We start from the raw sequence: 27987 nt of genomic DNA, 5'->3' as shown, positions 1-27987 counted from the left end.
GTGACCTGAGGGGGTCTGACAATCCAAACTCCGCACAGATCAGCTACTCCTGCAGCATCAAGGCGCCAGAAGTTAAGTCACTGAACGGGAAGTGCCTTCTGCTGCTCCTATTCATGTAATAAAGGTGACGATGGAGTTCTGTCCGCTGTATAGTGGTGGTTTCAGGACTCCACACTCCTCATCTACTGCTATAATGTCAGAACAGCAGGATTGTGTGTGGTTCATGTGTCCAATGCCACACAGATCACATAGTAATGACCTATCCTGTGGATGTGTCAGCAGTATGAAAAATCTTTTTGGGGCCAGACACCTCCATTTGGAAAAATGTCTGCTTTTTAAAAAAATCTCATCCACTTGCCTGCTATTGTATTCTGCTTTGTATTTTCTCTGCATAAGTCTGCGTAGAAAATCCGCAGCATGCTTGTCCACTGCAGATTTCCCTTTACTCTGTGCTGACTGTCTCCTGCCTCTAGTGGCTTGTACATTTAGTACAATGTTTGTTTTTCTAGATAAACCAAAGCTGCCCGATAATTACACTCAGGACACGTGGCAGAAGCTTCACGAAGCCGTAAACGCCATAGAAAGCAGCACTTCCATAAAGTACAACCTGGAGGAACTTTATCAGGTGTGACATTGCTCTAGAACACTGTCAGCAGGCCTTTCATGTGGCTGCTGCTTCAGTTATACTTGGTTATGACCAATAAAAATAATCTGGATAAATCAGTGGCCCCCTACTTGCTGGCTGTGGGGAACTTGAGGCTGGTCAATGGTCCTCAAGGAGTATTTGAGATATTTCCCACAAATGACTATAGTGACTTTGTGGATAGCTAACAGGAGCAGTGAACTCAAGCCTTGTCCCTCTTTTTGAAGTGTTTCCTCCCATTGGCCATGCTGAAATCAATATTTTAGGTTCATACAGCAGGAAAAAGCAAGGAAACTGTGATGCCTTCCAATACCCGATAATGGCTCACAATTTATACTGTATCATGATTGTTTACAATACCAGCTCTCTCTCCTGAATAAGTCTTAGAACTGATTTCAGGACATACTGCAGCAAAGGTGTGGAAGATTGTAGGGAAGACAACTGTCACATACTGACACCTCGTGTGCAAAGTTTGCTCAGGAAGTTGACAGTTTAAGTAAGCTACACTTAAATGTGGCTCATGAGATTCGCTAACTACTTTTTTTTTTTTTTCCCTTTTTGTCCCATAAGGCTTAAAGAGGACCTTTCATGGGTTTGGGCATATGCAGTTCTATATACTGCTGGAAAGCCGTCGGCTTTCCCGATCTGTGCCCTGGGTGAAGAGCTAGCGGTCCCGATACTGTAGCTCTTCACAGTCAGAATGGCGTTTCTGACACTCTGTCAGGAACGTCCTTCTGTACAAGCAGCGCCAATAGCGCTGTACAGTGTGAGCGGGGAGGAACCATGAAATGTCCTCTTTAAAGGGGTTGTCCACTTTCAGGCCAATATTGAGACAAATGTTATTGTTTGTATATTGAAAATGTATACAATTTTCCAATATATTCATGTATCAATTCCTCATGGTTTTCTAGTTCTCTGCTTGCTGTCATTCATTTTGCTTACCTCTAGTGGATAAAAATCAGTCCATGGTCATGTGACGTACACACAGGTGCACAGCTCGTTACCAGGCAGATGTCTGATTACTGTGCTGTGACTATAACTAGCCGTGCGTCTATGACTAGCTGTTGCCATTGACTGATTTTTTTTTTCCAGAATGAATGACAGCAAGCAGAGATCTAGAAAACTAAGGAATTTATACAGAAAGTATATTGGTAAATTTTAGAGATTTTGATTAGACAAACATTAACATTTCTTTCTTAATATTAATCTGAAAGTTGCCAATCCCTTTAAGAAGCCATGTGAATAGGTTAGGTTTTATTCACACAACTGTAACCTTGGGTCTAATGAACTGCACTAAGCAGTCTCATAGGAATCTTTGATGCATCTAATTAGAGTCATTAGAAGCATGGAAGAGACAGGATTTGTGGTCTTAAAGAGGACCTTTCATGGTTTGGGGCACAGGCAGTTCTATATACTGCTGGAAAGCCGACAGTGCACTGAATTCAGCGGTATATAGAACTGCCTGTGCCTCAAACCATGAAAGGTCCTCTTTAATAAGGGCTGTGTAATATTAAATTATGGTTGTTTGGATGCTGTCTGTTTCTGTATACTCTGTCCTGAAAGCATTTGTAGTCTCACTGCATTACTAATTCTATATCTGTTTTTCTTTCTGAGGCCGTGGAAAACTTATGCTCATATAAAGTTTCACACACCCTATATAAACAGCTCCGCCAAGTATGTGAGGAACATATGAAGTCTCAAATCCACCAGTTCAGAGAATATCCTTTACTCCTTTATTACATGTATACAGTACATGCCTCTACAGATACAGATTATGCCTTTTGTAGCTTTTCTCTATCAGCATGCATTGGTCTGTCACTGCATGTTGTAGTAAATAAAACAATGTTGAATTCTTTTCCATTATTGTATTTTCTGCTCCTAAGAACCCATAATGTTAAATTCTGTGTTTCCTAGCTGAATGACCAAATCGTATCACTGCATTTCCTTAACACATGTGATTGTGTACAGAATCTCTTGACAGCTTTCTGTTTTTAAAAAAAGTCAATATGTGCTGGAAGGATCACTGTAGACAAATGGTAAGTTTACCTCACTGCTGATGTGAAGGGTTTATCCACACCACCTCTTGTTGTGAAGTATATCAAGATGTTTGAATGACTTACACTCACTTATAAAAAAAAAAAAAAAAAAAAAAAAAAAAAGATAGTCGTGTGTGTGTGTGTATATATATATATATATATATATATATATATATATATATCCCATAGCAACCAGTCACAACTCCTCTTTTACTTTTACGGAGCAGAGGCCTAAGTTAAAGCTGCGCTGTGATTGTTTGCTTTTAGCAACTAAGTCAGTTTTTCTTGTAGACAGTTTTTATAAATCTGTCCCAATGATTCTCCCAAGTAGGTAGTGATCTGGTAGACTGTCACTCATTCCTGGTGGCTAAAGGGTTTGTCTCAGAAGCAGTCTTTTACTTGTAGAGCAATTCAGTATGATGAAGAGCTTAAAAAAAGGCCTTTCTTTAATTTTTTAGATCATGATTCGAAGCATTTTTTTATTCTTGGATCGAACCTACGTCTTGCAAAACTCTATGCTGCCTTCTATTTGGTAAGAGCACGTTTCACCACCCCATCCCCTGATGTTATTTGACTACATACAGGACTGAAGCATAGGTTCAGAAATTACATTTTTTCAAAGTGTCAGAATCCACAACAGCGTCTAGAAATAGATGAAACTATACATCAGATCTATGCCAGCTAGTAGCTTTGTAGAGGAGAACAGGGAAATTGAGGAACTTGTCAGCAGGTGCCCACTTCATGGAGATGGGTATCTTTCACAAGTATTACTTTAAATGCTGATTTAAATTTTCCTGCAGTCCTACAGCAGAGTGGGCTTTTTCCCACTACCTGATTGATGCTTCCATTGCTGATGTGTTAGCTTTGTTTCTTGATATACTAATGAACTATTTAGTGCAATGACGATGCCCTCCATAATGCTATCATTGGCAAGGCCAGAAAGTGTACATGTCCGTTATAACAGGGAGGGAAGGGTAGAGGGATTGGGCAATAGGGTCGCCCTCATGTGTAAGCCCTGTATAAGGATACTGTTTAAAAAAAAATAGTTTGGGAACTGTTCAAGTGAATATATCAAAAAAATCAAAGCAAATTATTGTCAAAAGCCTTTTCTCTTTCTTTATGTCCTGATCAATGTAAGGCTACGTTTACACCTGCGCCTGGATTCCGTTTGGGGTTTCCATCCTTGAATCCGCTCAATAAAATGCAGAGAGAAAAATCCTGCAAGAAGGACTTTTCTTTCTGCATTTTTCGCTCAGAAACACAGCTGACCCCAGTATAGTCTACGGGGCCCTTGGGGAACCGCTTTTTAAGCAGATTATAGGGTTCCATTCTTGAGTCCCAAATCCGATCCGAAGAACGGAAACCCAGGCGTAGGTTTGAACCTAGTGTAAGATGAAGTGATAAGGTGCAACTATAACACAGAAATCATTCTTTCCATGTACTGAACTGTGCATCCGCTGAAATAGTAGCATATGTAATACACCAGTGTTTCTTGACCTTTTCTGGTAACATACCCCCTGGTGAGAAAACATCCCAACCTATCAGTGATCACTTCTAAATGTTAACAAAATCAGGCTTTGTCTTGAGCTGTTATGTAATGGCCCCCACATGTAATATAATGGCCCACACAATACCTACACATGTAATAAGATAAAATAAGGTCCTTTAATAGTCCCACACTGGGGAAATTTCAGTATGTTATAGCATCATAGTAATACAGATACAGGATAATAAAACAGTAATATATTACGGAAGTAGACACACATATACTGAGTAAAAGAAGATATACTAGGAGTCCATAGCAGCTAAGTAAGAGAAGGAAGACTTCAGGGTCACTTAATTCTCTGTGCAGAGTGATCTTCGCTTGGTCTGATGTAGATTATACAGCCTGATCACGGTTGGAAGGAAGGACCTCCGATAGTGCTCCTTCTCACACTTGAGGTGAAGCAGTCGGTCACTGACCGTGCTGCCAAGTGTCGTCAAGGTCTAATACATGGGGTGGGATTTGTTCTCCAACATGGAGCTCATCACTGACAGTATCCTTCTGTCACCCACCACGTGTCATGGGTCCAGGGGGCTCCCCAGGACAGAGCTGGCCCTTCTGATCAGCCTGTCAAGTCTGTTTCTGTCCTTGGTTGATATTCTGCTCCCCCAGCAGGCTACACCAAAAAAGATTGCTGAAGTAATGATGGCTAATGTAATGGTGCCCACAGTTTTCTTTTTCTTGTTGTCCTACATACTAGGTAGCTCCTGCAATCTCCTTCGGTCCAGCATCTAAATGTAAGAGGAGGGTTTTGGATAGGGACTGGGAGAGAAGGTGCTTTAGATGTATAAAATGCCCACAATCAAAGTAAAACAGTGGAGACCCGATGGCTATGGCGCTATGTTTAAAGTTACAACATCTCCCATAAGGGTACTTTTATTTTCAATGTGTAAAATTTGCTTTTACAGGCATTATTGCAAACTCTGCCCCATGTTCAGTAGTGTTTAAGGAGTGAGTGGTAAGCTGCCTTTACTACCACCAGGCAGGTGGTACCTGGTACCTCCACATAGAATAATATCACACAGTGGCCCCTCCACGCAGTATAATGTCTCACAGTGACCTTATCACTAATAACATGAAAAAAAAAATCCCACATACATAGGCTGAGCCGCTTCTCGTTAAGAATTTTCCACAGAAGGACTACTATTATTTAATATACAGTTTTACTCACTTTCCTGGGCTCCAGCATGGATCCCTGGCGTCCTGAATAATGTTTGAAGAGACCCCAGAGTATAATAGTTGTTTGTGGGGTGATGAACGCCACGAGTTGCCATTATGAGGGGCTGTGAGAACTACTGAACACACTGTTAAACTGAGAAACCATATGGCTTGCTTGAAGTAAAGCTTGCTTTTATTCTTTCTTCCCATGTAGGGATATGGGCTTAGAGTTATTCCGTTGCCATGTTGTAAGTGATAAGTTGGTTCAGACAAAAACAATAGATGGCATTCTTCTTCTGATTGAGAAAGAACGCTCTGGAGAGGCTGTGGACCGAAGCTTGTTGAGAAGTTTACTTGGCATGCTCTCTGACTTACAAGTAAGTCTCTTAAATAGACGGATTTGTTTTAAGTGTGTATTCACGTCACTTTATATTTTTTGTATCCCTTAAGCAGGTCTGTTTCATGGATCCAATAAAAACACATACAAATGGATGCTAACAGAAAGGCATTTATTTGTATAGGGTTCAGGTGAAAAAAAAAAAAAATAAGTACTGGTAAATAAATACATCCATTGCTGTCCCAAGAAATGTCCATCCCCACCCCCTGGCCATATTTTATTCACGTGCCCGCTGTATTAAAAAGTTACCTCTGTTTCTCTGCCTTACGCCTTAAGCAAGTTCAGGACCCTCCCTGCTCCTCACCAATGGATTTTCCCCAGGATTTGGGCGTCTTTCCTTATCCGGGCGTTAGGCGACCTTGCCAGACTTAACCAGTGTGTGGTGGAAACTTTTGCTCAGTTGCACTTGTGTCCTTTGCAATTGGTGATTCTGTCCTGCTGGGACAAGTCTCTGTCCAGCTTCCAGCGCCTGATTCTCCTGCCTCTCACTGAGAACTTCTTTGGAGGCTCTCTTCCCCAGGAATCTCACAAGGGAAGTCCTATCTTACCTTCCATTGGCATGTGATCTCCACTGTCACCAGTCTTTCCAGCTTAGGAGCGGTCTTCAGTGCCTTGACCATTCAGGGCTTGAGGTACAAAGCCAAAAATTCCCTCCATATAAACCTACTGGAACTGAAAGCCAACTTATTAACCCTTTCTCATTAGAGCATTTTCCTCCAAAAGGTGTGCGGTTAGAGCACATACCGACAACTCCACCGTGGTTGTCTACTTGAACCATCAGGGAAGGCACTAGGAGATGTGGCCATGCAAGAAGCCTCCCGCTCTCTTCTTTGGGCTGAGCGTAATGTTCCAGCCCTGTCAGCGGTCCACATTCCAGGCGTGAATAACTGGGCGTCAGAGTATCTAAGCCGAGAAAAGCTTGACCCGAGGAAGTGGTTGCTTTATTAGAAGATCTTTCTGCAGTTTTGTTCCTGGTGGGGCATGCCCAATGTTGACCTCTTTGTGTCCTGCCTGAACCACATGCTCTCCCCACTATGTGGCCAAGTCCCAGGACCCTCAATCTTCTGCCTTCTGTACTTGTTCCGTCCTCTTCCTCTTCTCCCTCTGGTTCTCAAAAAACTCAAGATCGAGGGGGTTCCAGCCATCCTGGCCGCTCCAGATTGGCTCCACCAGTCCTGCTACATGGATTTCATGTTCCTGCTGGCGAATGCTCCTTGACCTCTTTTTCTGCATGTCAAACTTCTATCTCAACTACTGCTGTTCCATGCTACTTTACCTCAGCTAGTGTGGCTATTGAAGCCAAGGTCCTGAGGCGTTGCAGTTTTTCATAGTCTGTTATCCAAACCATGCTCAAGGCCTGGAAACCCCAGTCTGCAAAAATCTATCATCGCATGTGGAAGGCCTACGTACAGTCGTGTGAGAGTAATGACTTCCATTCACTCTCCTTTTCTCTTCCCAGGATCTGGCTTTTTTCCTTTCTGGACAAAGGACTTGGTCTTTCTTCTCTTAAGGGGTAGCTTTTTGTCCTTTTCATACTTTTTCAGAAGACCCTGGCCTTCTGGCCTGAGATGAAGACTTTACTGCAGGGAGTGGCACAGTGTGTTCCTCCCTACCGTTCTCCCATGGAACTGTGGGACCTTAATCTTGTCCTTGAGGTGCTTCTGGCTCCCACTTTTGAGACTTTGCGTGATCTCTCTGTTCATCTTCTGTCCTGGAAGATTGCCTTCCTGGTGGCCATTACTTCCATCCACAGGGTATTGTCTTAAAATGTTTCTGCCTGGACCCCAAGCACCCATGAGAACGCTCTCTCTTCACTACTTGTATGTGGTCGAGGCACTCCACATCTATTTGTCTCTCACTGACCCTTTCCGTAGTTAGGGTGCCCTGTTTGTTCTCCCTGAGGGCCCTGTAATGGCATGGCTGCTTCCATCTCCGGATGAATTCCATCTACTATCAGCTCAAAGATCGATCGTCTTCTCTCTGGGTGACTGATTATTCCACGAGAATTGTCGGAGTCTCCTTGGCTATTTGGCAGGCTACCACCTGGGTCTCTGTCCACACTTTCATCAGGCTCTACCAGGTCCATTCTGTGGCCTCTGGGGCTGCTTTAGGACATCCCATGGTGCTATCTCCACCCCCCAATGAAATAAACGAGAGAAATGGTTTCAGGACATGGTGGTGGTTTTGGTTCCGTGTTATTTTTTGTGAATAAATACAATGAGAAAAAGATTTTACAGTGAGTACAAAATCCATGTTTTGTCCTTAAGGCCATTTTTTTCATCATCCTATTCGTAGAGCAGTAACTTTATTTTCATAATTATGTGGCAATTGTTACAACATAAGTAATTCAATACGTAACTTTTTTTTTTTAACAGTTTTAGAAGAGCATAGGGGAAAAATTATTAGCAATTCTGCCATTTGATTTTTGCACTATTCTAGTTTTGCGCTATTCATTGTATTTTATAAATAACATTCTTAATTTTTTTCTTCGGGTTTGTACAATTATGACGATGCCAAATATGTGTGGTATTATTTTGGGATTGAAGCAACTTTTTGATTTGATTTGCATTCCTTTTTTTGTGTAGTGGGATAAACAAAAATGCAGATTTTTGGCATATTTTTTTTTATTTTCCATTCATCATAAAGGTAAAATAGTATATTATATTATATACTGTGTGAGATTGATAAGGACATGGTTATTTCACGTGTAAAGTTTATTTTATTTTTTTAAAATTTTACTAATCTTATTTTTACTTTTTTTTTTTTGTATCTTGTAAGGATACTTTACCACTAGGGGGCTCGATGACCTGTACAATATACTACAATACATGTGTTGTAGTGTGTTGTGCCTGTTACTGAACTGTAACAGGTATTCTATTAGGTCTCGGGCTTATTTTCCTGGATCGGGCAGCCCGAGTCCTTGCCCAGTTGTTTTGATTGGATCAAACATGGCCAAAACAAAACTGCTATCATTATACTGTGGGGTCTCTTCAGGAGAGATGACAAATATAAAAAATAAGGTCACTCACCTTACCTGCATTACACAACGGCTCTGTTCTCTTCGGCGCTTCTGTCTGAAGGGACTGCTGATAGAGCCTCAGAGGTCACATAAGCGTCAGCATAATAATGCTGACGTGACCCGTGAGATCCAATCAGCTGACATCAGGCAGAAGCGCTGAAGAGAACAGAGAGCCGCTAAGGAGTGCGGGGAAGTGTTTGTTACCTCTCTTGGCCCTCTGTTTACTATACTCTGGGGTATGGAGAAATTATAATAATAGCTAGTGAGTGGTGAAAATTGGAATACTATAAAAGTTGGAATATTATACCGTGTGCAGGGTCCACTATGGAAAATAATACCGTGTGCAGGGTCCACTATGGGACATAATGCCGTGTGCAGGGGCCACTATGAGACATAATACCATGTGCAGGGTCCACTATGGGACATAATGCTGTGTGCAGGGGCCACTATGAGACATAAAACCGTGTGCAGGGTCCACTATGGGACATAACACCGTGTACAGGAGCCACTATGGGACATAATGCTGTGTGCAGGGGCCGCTATGAGACATAATACTGTGTGCAGGGTCCACTATGGGACATAATACCGTGTGCAGGGTCCACTATGGGACATAATACCGTGTGCAGGGTCCACTATGGGACATAATACCGTGTGCAGGGTCCACTATGGGACATAATACCGTGTGCAGGGTCCACTATGGGACATAATGCTGTGTACAGGGGCCACTATGAGACATAATACCATGTGCAGGGTCCACTATGGGACATAATACCGTGTGCAGGGGCTCCTATTGGACATACCATGTACAGGGGCCGCTATGAGACATAATACCGGGTGCAGGAGCCACTATGGGAGGTAATACTGGGTGCGGGAGCCGTTATGGCACATCATTATCTTTAACTGTGTGTTTGGGCACAAAAAATGCAAATGCTTTTTTTTTCTTTTTTTTTTTGTGCAATAACGCACCATACGAATGTAGTTTTACATCACAGTAAAAGTTCTAGTAGCCTAAGAACATAGCTGCATCCAGATATATAGTGTTGTACTTTCATTGCTTCTAATGGGAAAGTACAGATGCGTCTCAGGAAATAGCAGTAAGGGCATGTGTCCTGAAGCATCTGGTGGCAGCACTTCTGTGTTATGGTTGTGGTATATGACTTTAGTGTAGGGGATGTCAGCCTTACAATTCTTGACTGGCACTCAGAGTCCCTCATCTTTGAATTTTTTTTTATTTAAATCGGCACGCTGAACAAAAAAGGTGGCCTACCCCTGTATAGGTCATGCCTGTGGTAGGTCCTAATAGGTTACGATGGCAGCCTTGGAGGCCATTGTTAGGGCTCTGATTGCATAGCAATCCATCTTGATCACATTGTGGGGGAACAATGGGAGGTGTTAGTTTCAATAACAGACACCTAAGATCCTATGGTACTGTTCTACATCTTTAGGGGTATTCAGCTGTTGCAATGGGCGCCTTGCTGTCTCCCTCTACATCTGAGCCTACAAGATCATTATCATGTACATGTATGTGGAAATGCACTAAGGGGATAAAGGAATTTTCCAGCTCAAATTGATTTTTAATTGTGATGACATATCCAAAGAATAAGAAAGAGGAAGATCTGGCGATGCTCAGCCAACCCTGAACATGCCCAGATGCACTCCTGTCTGCACAGGAATCATCAAAATGCACACCACTTTTTAATGCATTTGGTATTCGATTTGGGGGGTCCCAAGTGGACTCCCTGAATGGAATACCAAACGCAGATGTGAATTGGGCCTTAGAACGGGTGTAAATATTTCATATTAAGCCTATATCTTATCTTGTTGCTGAACCAATTTTCATATTGAGTTTATTTTTTCCTTACCTCTAACTATTGTATTTGGCTTGTATAGGTGTATAAAGATTCTTTTGAAGGAAGGTTTTTGGAGGAAACAAATTGCTTGTATGCAGCTGAAGGCCAGAGGTTAATGCAGGAAAGAGAGGTACATATATATCTTTTATTATTTTGTATGGTTTTCTTTAACAGAGGAACCATAAGCCTTTTCTAAGATGCTGGCATGTTACTTTGTTGATATGCTGGATTCTGGTGACAAGGCTCTCACAGATAGCGGTTGTAATGTTATGGACACTTATCCCGTATCCACAGGATGGTGTATGAATGCTGGGTGCCTGACCCCTGGGTTTCCCAACGACCAGGAGGATGGGTGACCAAAAGTCCCCTTAAAGTGTATTCCATTCCCCTTGTGAATAGTGTGTTACATTCACCTCTATAGGGCTGAAGGTTCTGTCTGAGATCACAGTCCTGGTAGCCTTATACAAGTGAATGGATCACCGCTCACTCAAGTGCACTGATGTTCCATTCACAAAGAGGCCATAAAGTGACATTCGCTCCTCCATCCTCCTGATCGCTGGAGCTCTTGAGGGTCTGGCTCCTAGCCATCAGACACTCTCCCCTGTTCTGCCGATAGGGAATAAGTGTCCTTAACAACGCAAATTCTTTAAGTAAGAGCTCTGTAAGAATATGTCTGCGATCAAAATCGATGTGGATGAGATTTTACATCTCTCAACCATGTTCTGTGGACTTTGGGGTGAAACTTGATCTGCAGCTCAAGATTTAAAGTCCAGAACTTGTCATTTACTGTTGAGCATTGTGCAGAGATTGGTCAGCCAGACGCAGTAAGATTCTGTTCCATGAAAAAGCTACATTAAATCTGCAGCAAACTATGTATCTAACTAATTATACAATATTAATGACTGTGTAGTATTGTTTATAATAATGAATCATTTTATTTTGAAGCTGGAGTCAATAACTTTTTTTTTTCTGGCCCCGACTCCACTGCTCTGGTTTTTATTTATATAACTTCTTATAAAATCATCCATGTGATTTATTTCGAAGATAAATAATCTGCCCCTAAACAGAAGGCTAAGCTCAAGCTGCCTGGACCCTCCTCAGAATACAGCCATTTGCAACTCACCCTCTGCTTAGTTGACAGATTGACCGTTGAGTATTTTATGAATGAAATGGAATAAATTTTTTGGCCCTCTTATGGGCTCGGTCTGGGTAATGTAACTCTTTGGACATTATTAGGGTGTATGTTGTCAGCTTTCCCAGCATACACACTAAACATGCACAAATGATGAAAACCTTACTGCTAGAAACAAGTTTGGGTGTTTGTGTTGCATGTAAACAATTCGCCTGATTAGAGTTCTTGCCATGTTTTTTTGTTTTTAGGTTCCTGAATATTTACATCATGTAAATAGGCGCTTAGAAGAAGAATCAGATAGAGTTATTACATATTTGGACCATGGGACACAGTAAGTTGTGTAAATTATTATCTACCTTAGATGACCTCTATTTATATGCCCTGTTAGAACAAATTCTAATAGGGGCCCCTTGTTAGCTACTTGTCTTCCATCTTGAAGACTCCCCTCTTTTCTACTTTACATGAATAGCTCTATGATGTGTGTACCATACAGTACTTGATGTAGAAGTATGGATAATTAGACCTTATTCACACATCAGTGATCTGCACCAGTGATTGTTGGAAAAAGCAGATTGAAAGCACAGGATAGTTCCAAATATTTCCATCAAACTCTACCTCTGTGTAGTCTCTACCTTTCTGATTTTTGCTCACAATGACAGATGCAAATCACTGATGTATAAATACGGCCTTTTGGGCCAGTAGATGATTAACCTTTGCATAAGGCTGTAGCTCAGTTTACATGGGGTTTAAAACTTCTTCTGGCCATTTTATGACTTGTTTTTGCATTATTGAGTTGCTTTTTTCCTGTGCAAGCTTTATCTGTAGTTTGTGTTTCTCTCTCTGAGCTGGTGGGTGAAGACTTGCTGCCATACACTGCACACAATAACTAAAGGATAAACTGCTGCTGCCATACACTGCACACAATAACTAAAGGATAAACTGCTCTATAACTTTCTGTCACCCAGAAACAAAGAATTATGGAGGACATATATAGATATGTACTGAATAAAGTATTCTGGTTGTTATAGAAAGCATATTTTTGTGTTTCTGTGGCTCTTTCTCTTCCTTCCCTCTCCATCGGCTTCTATAGACCTGTGTAGTCTGAGTCATGTGACCTGTAGTTCATCTTGAGACTGATATAGCAGAGGGAAGGGGGAGCAAGAAAATAGCCTTGTAAGAACATTTTTCTCTGATAAGATAAAATACAAGGTTTATCTTCGCCAAAACTAATGATTTGTGCAAACTTTGTTGAAAAGTTAAAGGGATTCTACCATTAAAACCCCTTTTTATGTGGATAAGACGTCGGAATAGCCTTTAGAAAGGTTATTCGTCTCTTACCTTTAGATGTGATCGCCGCTGCGCCGTTCCTTAGAAATACCGGTTTTTACCGGTATGCAAATTAGTTCTCTCGCAGCAATGGGGGCGGGCCCCAGCACTGGAAATGCGATGGGGGCGTCCCTACTGCTGCTCGAGAACAGGCTCCAGCGATGCCTCTATCTTTGGCTGGATCCTCCCCTTCTTTCGTCGTCTTTCTTCGGCGTCACCTCCGACGCCTGCGCAGTTGGCTCTTCCAGTGAGACACTAGTAGAGCTGACTGCGCATGTGCGCAATTGCGGCCTTGGAACTATGGCCGCCGGCCGGCATATGCAGTCGGCCTGTTCTCGAGCAGCAGTGGGACGCCCCCATTGCATTTCCAGCGCTGGGGCCCGCCCCCATTGCTGCGAGAGAACTAATTTGCAAAGCGGTATTTCTAAGGAACGGCGCGGCGGAGATCACATCTAAAGGTAAGAGACAAATAGCCTTTCTAAAGGCTATTCCGACATCTTATCCACAAAAAAAAAAGGGTTTTAATGGTAGAATCCCTTTAATGACCATTTGAGCAAATGGATTGTCCATACAATTTTTTTTTTAGGGCTTTTCATTTATGAGCCAGGAAATATCAACCCCACTCTCATCCACTGCTCTCATAACCAATATATCTTAAGAGATAAATTTAAGAAATCAAGTTGTTCATAAAACCCTTCTAGGTTGGGTTTGTATTGTACGGCATCTGCATGTACTTTGCCACAAATTTACATCAAGTGCAGGTAAAACGCATTATTTTACGTGTTCGTCATGTATTTGCTACAGATCTTGTGCAAACCTCAAGTGGCTCTTGCCCACATGGCATGCTACTACCGTATACGCAAACCCAGCCTTAAAGTATTGTTACCTGTGAGCTGCCTTGTAATGTGTGATTAGACCCAAGAGTTTGCTATGTCATCTTCACACCAAAATTGTTGGCTCAGGATTACACACTTTATCTACTGGCGTTGAATCGTTTGTATACATTTAAAGAAGTGATGTCCTATATTTTATCATGCAGTAAACCTTTGATAGCTTGTGTGGAGAAACAGCTCTTGGGAGAGCACTTGGTTGCCATCTTACAAAAAGGTAATCCTTATTTTTTTATGTGTTTCATGTGTCATCTCTTAAAGTATATTCAATATTTCAGATGACTTTTTTTTTAAGGATAAGCTGTTATGTGTATCTGTATTTTTATCAGTTTTCCCCTCTGCAGACTAGTGGGTGGACTAGACTGTAAGATGTAATATCTTACATGTACAGGTCATGTAGGAAATAGGGAATTCTGATTCCTAATTTTTTCATTCACTTATTCAGAAGCAGTAGCATTATAAGCTTAGTCATGTGAATAAAACACAAAGTACAAAACTTTCTATTAGCTATAGTTTTATTGCAAGGGGGTTGGGGAAAGGTAAAAAAGAAACATCCTCTCCTGTCCCCTTTGCTCTGGTGTCTCACACTGCGGTCTGGTCCTGCTGCTCCAGGGTCGTCTTTCAGCAGGAGTCCCAACCACACATGTCCTCTCAGGCCAGTCAGAGCCTAAGGAAAGGACATGGAATATCGTAAGCAGTGCTCAGGCAGCTGAGACCGCTGATTGGCCTCAGTGGTCACATGCAGTGGGGTCTTCCCTCAAAACAATACACCAGACCAACAGGATAAGACTGTGGTGGAAGACACAGGAGCATCGGGGACAGGTGAGTGTGGGGGTTTTTATTCACCTTCCCCCAGCCCCCTTGCAAAAAAAAAAAACCTCTTATCCTGGACAACCCCTTTGAGTGCAATATTATTGTTCTCCTCTCTCATATGTATGACTAATTAGCGCCAAACAGAAAAAAGTTATTGAAGGCTTAAGTATAATGACACAATCGCATCAATTGTTCTGTAAATATTATGTTACATCAGACAGCAATGCACTATCACTCAGTATACAAAAACAGAAGAGTATCTCCCTTGTAACATGGATGAGGGGATATCGTCACTCCATAGGGAGAGAACCACCATTTAGGTGTGTGGAGTCTTATTAAGCCATGAGCGCTCCACTGTGCAAAGGAACATGGGAAGAATATGCAAATCTGACTTCCATGATGCAATTAGGAAGCCAGTGCCAAGAATGCACACCAAGAGAGGGCGCTCACTGAGAATGTGCAAGTCTCTCTTCCATGATGTAATTAGGAAGACAGAGTCACAGTCAAGCAAACCAATAGAAGGCGCTCCCTTTAACATCATTCCGACCTTCTCAGAGGCCTTTGTTTGCAATGATGTTGGGATTTTACCAGGCACTGGCTTCCTAATTACATCATTGAAGTCAGATTTCCATATTCTTCCCATGTTCCTTTGCACAGGTGAGCGCTCATGGCTTAATAAGACTCCACACACCTAAATGGTGGTTCTCTTCCTATGGAGTGATGATATCCCCTCAACCCTGTCTAAGCCTCTCACCTCTGCCAGATCAGTCCTCTCTGCGCCAAGCTGATGAGATGAAACACATCGAAACCGCTGTCCTTGGCTGAGAGACTGTTCCTGGGCAAAGTCCTTCTCTCTTAACATAGTGGCACTTTAAGGGGCTGTTCACAGGGTGGACAATGAAGAGGAATTCCTTTTCCATTTTTGGTTGTGGGCTCCTCAAATGAATGGACCGGACGCTGCGGCAAGATTGATGAGATTCAACGTTTTGCTTTGAAAACTATGGGAGGAATCCACCCCCAAATCAACTTCAAGTTTCTACAGTGTGAACATGCCCTAAATACCACCAAGAACATATATTTTATTTCAGTTGTTTACTCCTTTTACAATACGCCTTTTAGGTCGCACTCCATAAATGTGTTGCGATTCTAGTTTGTATATAGTAACATTTGCACACATAACTCTTTGGAAAGTATACCTGTATATTATAGCTTGATTGTAATAGCTGTGTATTGTTTCTTACACACAGGTCTGAAGAGCATGCTGGATGAGAACAGAATTCCAGATCTGACTCTTATGTATCAACTCTTCAGTCGAGTCCGAGGTGGTCAGTCAATCCTATTGCAGCACTGGGGGGAGTACATTAAAGTATGAAAACTATTTTTTTATCATATTTACCATCAAAATTCCACCAAATATGTATGTCATGTCTTCTAAATGCATCTAAATATATTTCCACAAATGGATAGTTCAATGCACTGTATGATATGCCATCTTGTAAATGGTATTTTAGGTTGTTTTTTACAGTAATTTAAAAGGAAACTATTATTGGCTATAGTGCTTTTTACCTAAGCTTAGATATGCATGGCCTTTAGAAAGGCTATTCTAGACATACCTTTTATTCATTAATCCTCCCAGATGTTTTTGAATTAGCCCGCTTTTATTGATATGCTAATTATCCACCACGGAGCAACGGATGTTCACTGTGTGATGTGTGTAAACAGTGGGAGGTGAGTGCAGGGGAGTCTGATGAGGCAGCAGCCTTCCCTGCTCTCACCTCCCCATGTTTACACATATACACTGCGCAGTGAACATCCAGTGCTCCGTAATGGATAATTAGCATATTTATAAAAGCGGGCTAATTCAAACATGACTGGGAGGATTAATGAATAAAAGGTATGTCTAGAATAGCCTTTCTAAAGGCTATGCAAATACATGCTTAGGTAAAAATCACTATAGCCAGATAGACTTCCTTTAACAAGCCACATAGTTCTATGTTATATGGTATTCACACAATGGATAAAATAAGTATATGGATCAAATATAGACTATTGTGTATTTCGCTAGGACAGATAGAACTAAAAAATGTGCACCTCTTTCCCCCTAAAACATTATCTGAATACAAAGTGAGGTATGGAGGAACCTTGCATAAACAGATGTAGCAGAGTTAACCCAAACTTCTGCAATTGGCTAAATTGAATTCATTAATTTTTTATCATTTAATTATCATTAATTAATCATTTATGAAATGTTGTTTTATTAGTTGACGTACGTGTTTAGCTTTGTGAACAACAAGTAAATGTGCTTGTCCTCCATTACAAGAGAAATCACAGTATCAACCTCCTTTTTTCAAATTGTCGCAATAGTGTTCCGTCTAAAAAGGTGCAAGAACATCTCAGAAACCAGATATTGATCTGTAAATTAGTCAATACCGTCTCCACCAATGTTCTCATAGCACTGTCCTGTATGTCTCAGATGTAAAGTTCCCCCTACTCCCCAGTTAGTAACAGTTTAGTACCTCCTCTCACTACCTCCTAAATGAACAGACAAGCAAAGTCCTGCAAAGAGAGAGCAGGTCTGCAAACCAACTGGCAGAGGCTGGACATAAGTCCTAATGCACATCTGGATATGGTGTGTTGGTTCAGTGAATACTAATCAGTTATGTAAACCATATAGGTATTTGTTTTATGTAGCATTAGATTTGGTGTGATATTTCTATTATTGTGATATGTATTTGTTGTCTATTTTATAGAATTTTGGCAGCTCGATAGTTATCAATCCAGAAAAGGATAAGGACATGGTGCAGGAGTTACTGGATTTCAAGGATAAGGTGGACTGTATCATTGATGTCTGCTTCCTGAAAAATGAGAAGTTTGTCAATGTGATGAAGGAGTCATTTGAAACATTTATCAACAGGAGAGCAAATAAACCAGCAGAATTGATAGGTACTCAATGTGTTCTTATATTTATTCAGTAATATCAAACTCCTATACTATATATGCAAAATATCTTGGAGCTAAAATTGAAAAGGCTATCTGTGGCTGCTCCATGCAGCTGAACAGGGTGGCAAAGTGTTGCTGTACGTAAGAAAGTTGTACCAGGAACCTTTAACATATAATTTCTCCACCAATTAGTCTTGGTTCTTGGAATCCCTTCTTTCAGTGGTGATATTGTTGGAGTTGAGTTCATGTCTTCCATCGACATATGCAGCACCTGCCTCCACAGATTCATTGCCAGATCCCACCACTGTATCTTTTCCTTCAGAGTCAGTTTACAACATTTCCTTTTTTTCTTTTTAATCAGATTATTTTCAGAAAGACTTTTTCTAAGAATCCAATACAGAAACCAATAAAAAAGACACAACCTTGCACAATCCCCCACTCTGCAAGACAGCTATGTAAGATCCTGGACATTGAGAATATCTGGGTTGAGCTCATCCCCCATAAATCCTAATGATACACCCAAAGACTAAAAGTGCCAAGGATGGACTCTTTGTTACTGGAATGGAACCTGTCAGGTGTTTTTCCATCATAAACTGTCCCTGTAATGTGCAGGATGAATTAATTCCCTTTTATTTGAAGTTAGAAGTGTTTGAAAGCATAAAAAGTTACATGTAAGTTATCCTAAGTAGTCATGGTGGGTGGGGAGCGTCTTCAGCCTAGTCATTCTGTCCCCTTACTAATAACACCTCCTGGACATGATTGTCATTTCCCACATGACGTCATACATTGAGGGGACTGTGAGGGAGATATTGATCACGCCCAGGACGTGTGACTAGCAAGGGGACAGTGTGGCTTGGCTGAAGCTGCTTCTCACCCACCATGGCAACTTATATTAATTTGCATCTGACTTTTTATGTTTTCAAACATTTTTAACTTGATTTTGCTACAATATAAAGATTACAGGCAGGCACATAATGGGGTTAGATTATAGTAGAAAAACCACCTGGTTCCCTTTAAGGGCTAGTTCACACGTAAAAACCTCCTGGCTTATTTTGGTCCTGAAAAAAAACGCTTCCTAATTAGGAAGCTTTTTTTTGACATTGCCAAGCTTTTTTTGGAGCTTTTTTTTTTTTTTGTAAAAACCGCTTCCAAAAAAAGCCAGGCTGTTTTCCCCTCCCATAAAGTGAATGGGCTGAAAAAACCGCTAGCGGTTTTTTGTTTTTTTTTTAAAAAACGCGTTGCTTATTTTTGCAAAAAAACGCGTGGAAAAAAAACACGCGGTTTTTGCCTCCCATTCACTTCTATTGCTTTCTTCAGGCGGAAAATGCCTGAAGAAAGGTCATGTCGCTTCTTTTTTCTGCTAGCTGAAAAATAACTAGCGGGAAAAAAAAGCTAGCTGTTCACATAGGGCTCCATTGTAAAGGGGCTGATTTTGAAGCGAAATCCGCTGTCAAAAAACTCCCCTTTGCCCACGTGTGAACTAGCCCTAAGCCTGTCTGGTGTACCTACACCTTTCCCTGCCTTCACTTCCCTGGTTCCTCCCAACAGAAAACAGGTAAGCATGGTGAGATAAGTGCCATGGGGAGGTTGGCCTGGAAATGCAGGAAGGGAGGTGAAGCAGCAGCCTTGAGAGGTGGGAGAGAACCGTTGTCTTATTACTATTCATGTCTGTCTTTAGTGGATCAGCAGAGAGGGTTGTTCACTGTAACATGCAGGAGTTGTGAGCAGGCCAGAGACAACACTGCGCCCGGCTTACCATGTAGTCTTAGCAGGATGCTCTGACAACAAACACACCTCTAGATTGCTGAGCAACAACAGTAACAAACGGTGCTCACAGGGAGGTGTCTGTATTTATAGTGGCAAGTAAAAATAATTTTAAATTGTTTTGTTGAGGTTTTCAATAAGCATACATATAACAGAGTATACTATTTATAAATTGAGTCATTGGTACATGACATAACAGAAAATATACAGGATTAGCTATGCAAAAAACACTCTTAGCGTTGCCGCTTTTTACAAAAAAAGGGGAAAAAAATAGGTGTCTAAATATCAAGTATGGTCAGTAACAAACTCTAAGACATCTGAGCCTTTACACAATGGAATCTTGTTGAGGGTTACAAATAGCTTAAAGTTCAAGTGGGGGTTGGGACAACAAACATAAAGTGGTAAGATGCGAGGTGGTGTGGTGCACAAGTCTTCATGAAATAGGTTATCAGTTGGGTGGTTGAGAAGGATATTATCCTATTCCACAACTGTTGTACCATGGAGCAGTCCCACAGAGTCCATCATCGGAGGCCTGACATCTCTTACAATGGGGTGTGTTGTATATCCCCATCTTATGACCTCTACATGGGGTGACATAGGAGCAGTGGCATATTTATAGATACATTTGTGAAGCAAGCCGAAGGTAAGGTAGCAAATGAGTTACAGCCTTTAATATCAGAGGGAGCACGCAGAGGCGGAATAGTCGATGGCCCTATGTAAAAATGTATAATCGACTAAGATCTGTTGTTGGGTCTTTCAAGCTCACATTTGAAGTTGTGGCTTCTAGTAATTTTAGATGAAATGTGAAAATATGTGGTAATGGAAGGACTTGTCTTACAACACAACACAGTCCCACTGACTCTTAAAACACACAAAGGGCCCAACCATGTTGAGATGGGGGGGTTCTTGATGAACGCTAGAAACACAGAGTAGAAAGAAGAGGCAAGTAAAATGTAGACTTGCGCTAAAATGTGCAACTTTTTTTTCTTTATTGCAAGTGCTTAATCTCTCCTTATGTCTTTTATAGTGGTCGTGAATGTTAATAGGTGCTACTTTGTAGATATGCCTTTATTTCTTTAAAAATATTACACTATGCAGGGGCTGTGTGGGCAAAACATTGATGTAGAGCGAAAACTAAAGTATACATAGTCGTGTAGTGACCACATACTGTTATCATAACATAAACTTGCTACAGTTTGTCTGCCTGATGTCATATTATACAAGTTGTTATATGTCCATTTCTTTTTTTAATTGCAGCTAAATATGTTGATTCTAAACTACGGTCTGGAAACAAGGAGGCTACAGATGAAGAACTGGAGCGATGCCTTGATAAAATTATGATCATTTTTAGATTCATCCATGGTATGTTGTTTTTTTTTTTATACAGTTAACAGTTTTTTGAGTTGACAAACGTCCAGATTAGGTACAAAGTATAAGTTAGATGTGGAACTGCTCATTTTCTCACTCCTGTTGTAGAGAAGAAGAGCTCCCTGCCAAACAGAAGGACAAGTGGCACATATTTTCCGTGAATGGTATAATGTGACTGATAAGATACCGTATTTTTCGGACTATAAGACACACTTCTCCCCCCCCCCCCCAAAAAAAAAAAAAAAAAAAAAAATTTGGGAGGAGAATGGGAGGTGCATCTTACAGTCCAAATGTGGAGGGAGCAGAGAAGCGCGGTTTTAGCATCGCCCCACTCTTGCCGCCGCCGGCTTCCTGTAGCGGAAGGAGTAGGACAATATGCGAACCCTGGGCTTGGAAGAGACGTATTCATGGCGGTGTCAATCCATCCCAGCATTCGCTGTGCTATTATGTCGGATGCCGGGTCTGTAATAATGATCTCTGCTGTAATGTTTCATTGATTTGGATGTGGAACCAGTGGTACGGCCATTTCTCCCAAAGTGTGCCAGGATCCAGTTTTCAACAGGTACACACAGACTGCATATTGCTCATGTTCCAGTGAGCAGCCTACATGCCTGAAATGTTCTACGATGGCCTGCAGCTCTCTGAACTTTTCTCCCATCTAGCACATTTAAGGACATCATTGTTTTCATTTGTAAAGGGAGCTGCCAGCAGCTAATCTTGATGGTTTGCTGTGCCCAAGTGCATTTAGGGTGACATAACATTCCTCAGACAACCATTAATAGCCTCTGCATTTCATCAGTGAGGTTAACTTGAAGCTTCTGGGTCCTAATGCAAGATCTTTAAATCTACCTACCATGTACAGTTTAGAATAGTGGTATATTTTATATGACAGAGGGACCTTTCCGACCTCCTCAGAGACGGGACTCAGACTGCTGCCTTTCCACCCCTTATAGCTATGTCGCTGATAGCATGCAATTTTGTGGATTTCTGCACATGGATTTCATACTCCATGCTGAATAAATCACAATGCTTTGAATACTTTGTATTTTTTGATAATTTGCATATTATTGGCATAACTATCCATGATTCTCATAATTTCAAGACTTTTCCAACAAATTTTGCAATTTCGATATCAAGAAGTGTAAAAGCTAAGATCCTGGGGAAAAAAATTCCTCAGGGCACCCCTACCAAATAATTTTTATCAAGAGACAAAAAATGCGGCCATTTCCTCAAAGCCAGTGTATTTAAAACACAGATGAGGTGCAAATTTTACCATTCCTTTCCTGGTTTTGGGATAACAATACTGAATAGAACACTGTTTTGTAAGCATGCCCTAACATTCAGACTGCTGGAAATGTTGAAAGTCAGGGCATCATTGACTATAAGGCCCCGTTCACATGGGGCAAGAGGGGGCGGATTTTGGCACGGAATCCTCCTCAAAATCCACCTCCTCACAATAGAGGTCTATGTAAACCGCTAGCAGGTTTTTTTCCGCTAACGGAAAAAAGAAGCGAAATGCCCTTTCTTGAGATGGATTCCAACTCAGGAAATCAATACAAGTGAATGGGAATGCAAAAAACCATGTCGCGGTTTGTGCCAAGAACCGTCAAGTTTTTTTCAGGTCCATTCACTGTGCTGGAGGGGAAAACCGCCTGGTGGTTTTTGAGGCAGTTTTTGCCAAAAACCGCCTCAATGTCAAAATCTGCTTCCTAATTCTTGATGCGTTTTTTTTTCCGGACCAAATTCCGCCACACCCTATTCACGTGTGAACTAGCCCTTAAGGATTCTCCTGTAGACGCATAAGACAAATGTGAAAAGTACCGAAAAGTATCTGTGACATAACCAAAATCTTATTTAGCGCTATCCTTCAATTACAGGTTATTCTTTTCATTTATCTTGCAGGTAAAGATGTGTTTGAGGCATTTTATAAGAAAGACCTCGCTAAAAGACTGTTGGTGGGAAAAAGTGCATCTGTTGACTCTGAGAAATCAATGTTATCTAAACTTAAACATGGTATGTATAAAGTCAGCTGTGCACAAGATTTTTCAATCCAAGAAATCCGGTCTGTACATTGGTTGTATTTCCATGACAGCACTTTACCCAGACTCACAGTATCCTGGTTATCTATGATGCTGTGAGTCACTGCTTTAACTAGGGACTAATGCACAATAATTTATTCATGACACATGAAAGGACAGTAGTCCTTCGGTGAAGTCATGACATACGTAGATACTACAAGTTCATGAAATACGGCCAATATACGGACCATATTTTCTGGAAGTCTGTGTGCAGCTGGATTAAAGGTTTTATTGTGGGACACATCTAAACTGTATGCAGGGTAATTTTTTTTGTTCTTTTGTCTGTGTGGTTGAGTATAGTTTTAGAAATGGTCATGTTACAAGAAAGTTCTTAATTAGGGATGAGCGAGTACTGTTCGAAACTCTCATTTCGAATAGCACGCACCCATAGGAATGAATGGGCACAGCGGCACGCAGGGGGTTAAGTGGCTGGCCGGCAGCAAAGTCTGCGTGCCGGCCGCTTCCATTCATTCTTATGGGTGCGTGCTATTTGAAACGGCCGTTTCGAATAGTACTCGCTCATCTCTATTCTTAATATATCATATTTAAGAGATATGTTTCCTTCTCCATTTATCTAGTGGAATTAGTTTTTACATATTAGGGAGATTGAAGAGGAATCGGCCGGAAAAGGCACATTTATTGGTACAGCTGATACACTCTTGTACCTTGTGAGGGAACCATTTTGACACAGCTCTGCCTTCCAGATAAGACTACTGTAAAGATATAGAGGAAAAGAGCTGCTTAATATGTGGAAAAAGGAAACGGATTAAGATAACAAAGTTTCTTTATATTCACAAATATTATTCATGTAAGAAAAATGGTTTTATAATCTGAAGTGCGCTTAAAATTAATGACAAGCTTGGCTACACCTCTTATGCCCTACTTTTCCAATGCAGATCTAATTTGTTACTCCTAGAACAGTTACATATACGAGTACACTTACTGATAACAATACCATGTGCAATATGCCTAAAACTGTAGTCATGTGAAACATACTGTATCAAGAGTCTCCACTATGTCCTTACAGCTGACTGCCATCAATAAGATTGTTATAAGGGAGTCTACCACCATACCAAGCATATTCAACTGACATCACCACTTTAGTGAGTGCTATACTGTGATAAACAGTATACCATTATAGTGTATGTCCTTCCACTGTTATATATGTGACTGCTGAAGATGTGTGTGTGTGGGGGGGGGGGGGGGTATGAGACCATAGAATCGATATGCAAATGAGGCAGTCGGTGCATATTGTCACAATGTTGTAAAGAAGAAAGACTATTCTGTCCCAAAAAGCACATTACATGTGGCGTTTCGGCTAAGAGAAGACTTATATGATAATATGTGCACACAGGGAGTGGTTGGGATCGATTATATTTTTCCTTAATAGATTTGAGTTTGTTGTGAAATGAAATTTTACTTTGAATCAAAATTTCTAAGCCCTGATACCCAAACTTTTTAATGTGACCGACAAGGATATACCTATCTTAAGAATTTATTGTTATTTTCCTTCCTGTTATTCTTCTACTTGTAGAGTGCGGCGCAGCATTTACTAGTAAATTGGAGGGGATGTTTAAAGACATGGAACTATCAAAAGATGTTATGATACAATTCAAGCAGGTAAACTCAAGTGTTTTTTAAAACTTTTTCCAAATAGTTAGTAATCTGCATAGAATATTGTATAGGCATCATAATAAACTGTAAATGATAATAACTTTTTAGCAATTTTTTTTCTTTAACTGAGCTTTATATTTTGAGGACAGTATCAAAGTATTACATGGTTTAACAGAATATCAATGCAGAGACTTAATAACTATAGTCAAATCTAAATCCTGTTATTATTTTGTTTATGCTACTTTACAAGGCTGACCTGTCCCACATAGACAGACTAAAAGAACAGAGCTGTATTGACTATTGTGGGGACTGTCGGATGTCCATTCTTTAAACTGAAATGGGTGGACTTGCAGGACTTTTTTATCCAGCGATTTCTGATAGATCCTTTGCCTTACATGAGAAAGTAGACAGCTGCGCTCATGCTTGGTATATGCAGATTTTGCTAAAGATTATTAAAAAGGGAGAAACATAACATAGATACAGAAAGAAACACAAATGGTAATAGAGTTGTCACTTTGGGCATTATCACATAGCAGCCTCCCCAAAACAAAATTGCAGGAGCTGTTCAGTTGCTCTGGCAGGTATAAGCCTTGTAAAGGCTCCTTAGTGTGCAATTTTAAAATTACTATTATGCTCTGCCTGAGCTTAAAGGGACTCTATCAGCAAAATCATGCTGCTAGAGCCCCACATATGCGTGCATAGCCTTTAAAAAGGCTATTCAGGCATCGGTAAAGTTATATTAAACAACCCCCCCGTTTTAAAATAATAACCTAAAAAAGAATGTGCTCTACTTACTGAACGTGCACCCTGGGCGGGTATTCAGGGTGTGTCTTCATCTTCTTCCCTGCCTCTTCTTCCTCCGATGTCTTCGGGTCCCGTCCTCCTCCGGCGCTTGCTCGCGGACACTGATAAAAAAAAAAATAGCTTGGGCGCATGCGCAGTAGCACGCGGCTTCTACTACAGCTACTGCGCATGCACCCAGGCTATTTTTTTTTTTTATCAGTGTCCGCGAGCAAGCGCCGGAGGAGGACGGGACCCGAAGACATCGGAGGAAGAAGAGGTGTGGACGAAGATGAAGACACACCCTGAATGCCCGCCCAGCGTGCACGATCCGTAAGTAGAGCACATTCTTTTTTAGGTTATTATTTTAAAACGGGGGGGGGGAGTAGTTTAATATAACATTTACGGTGCCTGAATAGCCTTTTTAAAGGCTATTCACGCATATGTGGGGCTCTAGCAACATGATTTTGCTGATAGAGCCCCTTTAAAGGGGTTTTCTGGGACTTATAAAGAGATGTCCTCTCATTAGGATAGATTATCAGTTGAAGATTTTTGGGCAGCGCAGGCGTCAGCACCTGGCAAACCCGGGCAGACACCAGGCCCAGTGCTAAACTGGGAACAGACAACATATGCTTTATTAACAAAATAGACTTTTAGTCAGTTTCTTCCCTTGCTAAACTTGATGTCATCCATCAGCAACTCCCTCTCTGCTGACTACCGCTCCAACCTCTGTCCCTTCTCTGGCTGCTCCCAAGGAATATTTATAGTACGCTATAACTGAGTTAAAGAGGACCTTTCATCACTTGGGGCACATGCGGTTTTATATACTGCTAGAAAGTTGAAAGTGCGCTGAATTCAGTGCACTGTCGGTTTTCACGATCAGTGCCGGTACCGTAGCTCTTCACCGTCAGAAGGGCGTTCCTGACAGTCAGGAACGCCCTACCTCACAGCAGCGTTTATGGCGCTGTACTGTGAGAGCGGTGAGGAGGAATGTCCCTTCTGACTGTGAACAGCTACGGTACCGGCACTGATCTTCAAAGCCGACAGTGCGCTGAATTCAGTGCACTGTCGACTTTCTAGCGGTATATAAAACCGCGTTTGCCCCAAGTGATGAAAGGTCCTCTTTCATAACGTCGTACAATATGTGGACGGAAAAATAAAACCTTAAGGCTCTTTGAAAGCAGTGATTTGAAAAACAATAATAATAATAATAATACCTGCTCCTTTAAGGTTCACACAAACCTGGTTGTTAATGGGTTAAAGTGATGGTCAACTTTTAGTGCACACTGTCTGTACAGTTAGCAGATGTGAAATCCAGCATGTGTGTAAGTTTTCATTGGCTTCTCTGTTTATTTTAGCATGTGTGTTCTAAAATGAAATCTCTTAGTACCTGGAAACCTTTATTCTGTCTCGGATCGTGTTCCTTTAATATGTTGCAGCTTAGTGTTAAGGGGCCTTGTAGAGCCATTATGCCATTACAGTACTAAATATAAGCATAAGAAGAATGAGAGATAAATGATGTGGTATTTTGTCTACAGTATATGCAGAATCACAGTGACCCCGGCAATATAGACTTGACAGTCAATATTCTAACAATGGGTTACTGGCCAACCTATACACCAATGGATGTCCACTTACCAGCAGAGGTAAGCAAGCATAAAGATTTCTCTATTATAAACAACTTTTTCTCTTGTATATACAGTATTTTCATATGATATGTTAAACCTTCCTGTTTGAATGAATCATTTCTAAGATAGAGAACCAAGTTTCTAAGGGCATGTTCAGACAGCGAAAGAAATGCTGCGGCTTGCCTGGTGCACATCTACATGCTGGTCACCCCCATGCATGGAGATAACCCACATGTGGCTATTTGCAGAAACTTTATCAAGTTTGGTACCTTTTTTTCCCCATAATGTACATATTCATCTACAAACTACAGCACTGATGTAGATTGCATTTTGGCACACAATACACACCAAAAGCCACATTGATGATAAATAGTGTGAACATGCCCTAATATACGAGTTGTCGGTACTTCTCATTTACACCTTTTATACATCTGCTTGTAGAAACTGTATTTGTAGTTCTGTAAAAGTTTCTTATAAAACTCATTGTTTATTCACATTGTCAAGTCTATAGTTTATTCTGTACATTTTCTTCTTTCAGATGGTAAAACTTCAGGAAATATTTAAGACCTTTTATCTTGGAAAACACAGTGGCAGAAGACTTCAGTGGCAGTCCACCCTGGGGCACGCAGTATTAAAGGCAGAGTTTAAACAAGTTAGTGTTTGCTTTTCTTGTATATGCTTGCTTCATGGTTTCATGTGGGTTTTTTAGGTTTTGTGTTGGTATCCTCCTGCACAAATGAACTTGCCTGCAATTTGCTTGGCTTTTTTTATTATATGATTCTTTATGCTGCTGTGGTAAAGGTTTCAGCAGGATAAATGTGTATCTGACTTGTTAAAGGGGCGTTTAGAGGTAGTAGAAGTCAAAGTGCTATTGCTACATAAATGAACAGGCTCCATTTTTACCAGCGACTGAATTCAGAGTAAAAGTCATGTCACATGACGCTTATTGCATCTTGTTGGTTTAACCACAGCTTAGTCATACGATTGGTCAAACAAGTTTCTCAAGCT

General features: G+C 41.0%; 1 protein-coding gene across 1 annotated transcript in view; it reads left to right on the top strand.

Moving 5' to 3' along the window:
- Positions 1–27987, top strand: part of CUL4A (cullin 4A) — a 44682-nt gene that overhangs the window by 3282 nt on the left and 13413 nt on the right. The window contains exons 3-17 of the mRNA XM_075265239.1: positions 510–625; positions 2258–2362; positions 2611–2679; positions 3138–3211; positions 5595–5757; positions 10687–10776; positions 12027–12109; positions 14144–14211; positions 16055–16173; positions 17558–17750; positions 20769–20873; positions 22782–22892; positions 24492–24577; positions 26890–26997; positions 27518–27631. Of these exons, the coding sequence (XP_075121340.1) occupies positions 510–625; positions 2258–2362; positions 2611–2679; positions 3138–3211; positions 5595–5757; positions 10687–10776; positions 12027–12109; positions 14144–14211; positions 16055–16173; positions 17558–17750; positions 20769–20873; positions 22782–22892; positions 24492–24577; positions 26890–26997; positions 27518–27631 (1604 nt within the window). The remainder of the gene's footprint in view (positions 1–509; positions 626–2257; positions 2363–2610; positions 2680–3137; positions 3212–5594; positions 5758–10686; positions 10777–12026; positions 12110–14143; positions 14212–16054; positions 16174–17557; positions 17751–20768; positions 20874–22781; positions 22893–24491; positions 24578–26889; positions 26998–27517; positions 27632–27987) is intronic.

The sequence above is a fragment of the Leptodactylus fuscus genome, chromosome 2, assembly GCF_031893055.1.
Source record: "Leptodactylus fuscus isolate aLepFus1 chromosome 2, aLepFus1.hap2, whole genome shotgun sequence".
Lineage (NCBI taxonomy): Eukaryota > Metazoa > Chordata > Amphibia > Anura > Leptodactylidae > Leptodactylus > Leptodactylus fuscus.
The sequence above is the reverse complement of the archived record's forward strand: the minus strand, read 5'-3'. Positions and strand labels throughout refer to the sequence as shown.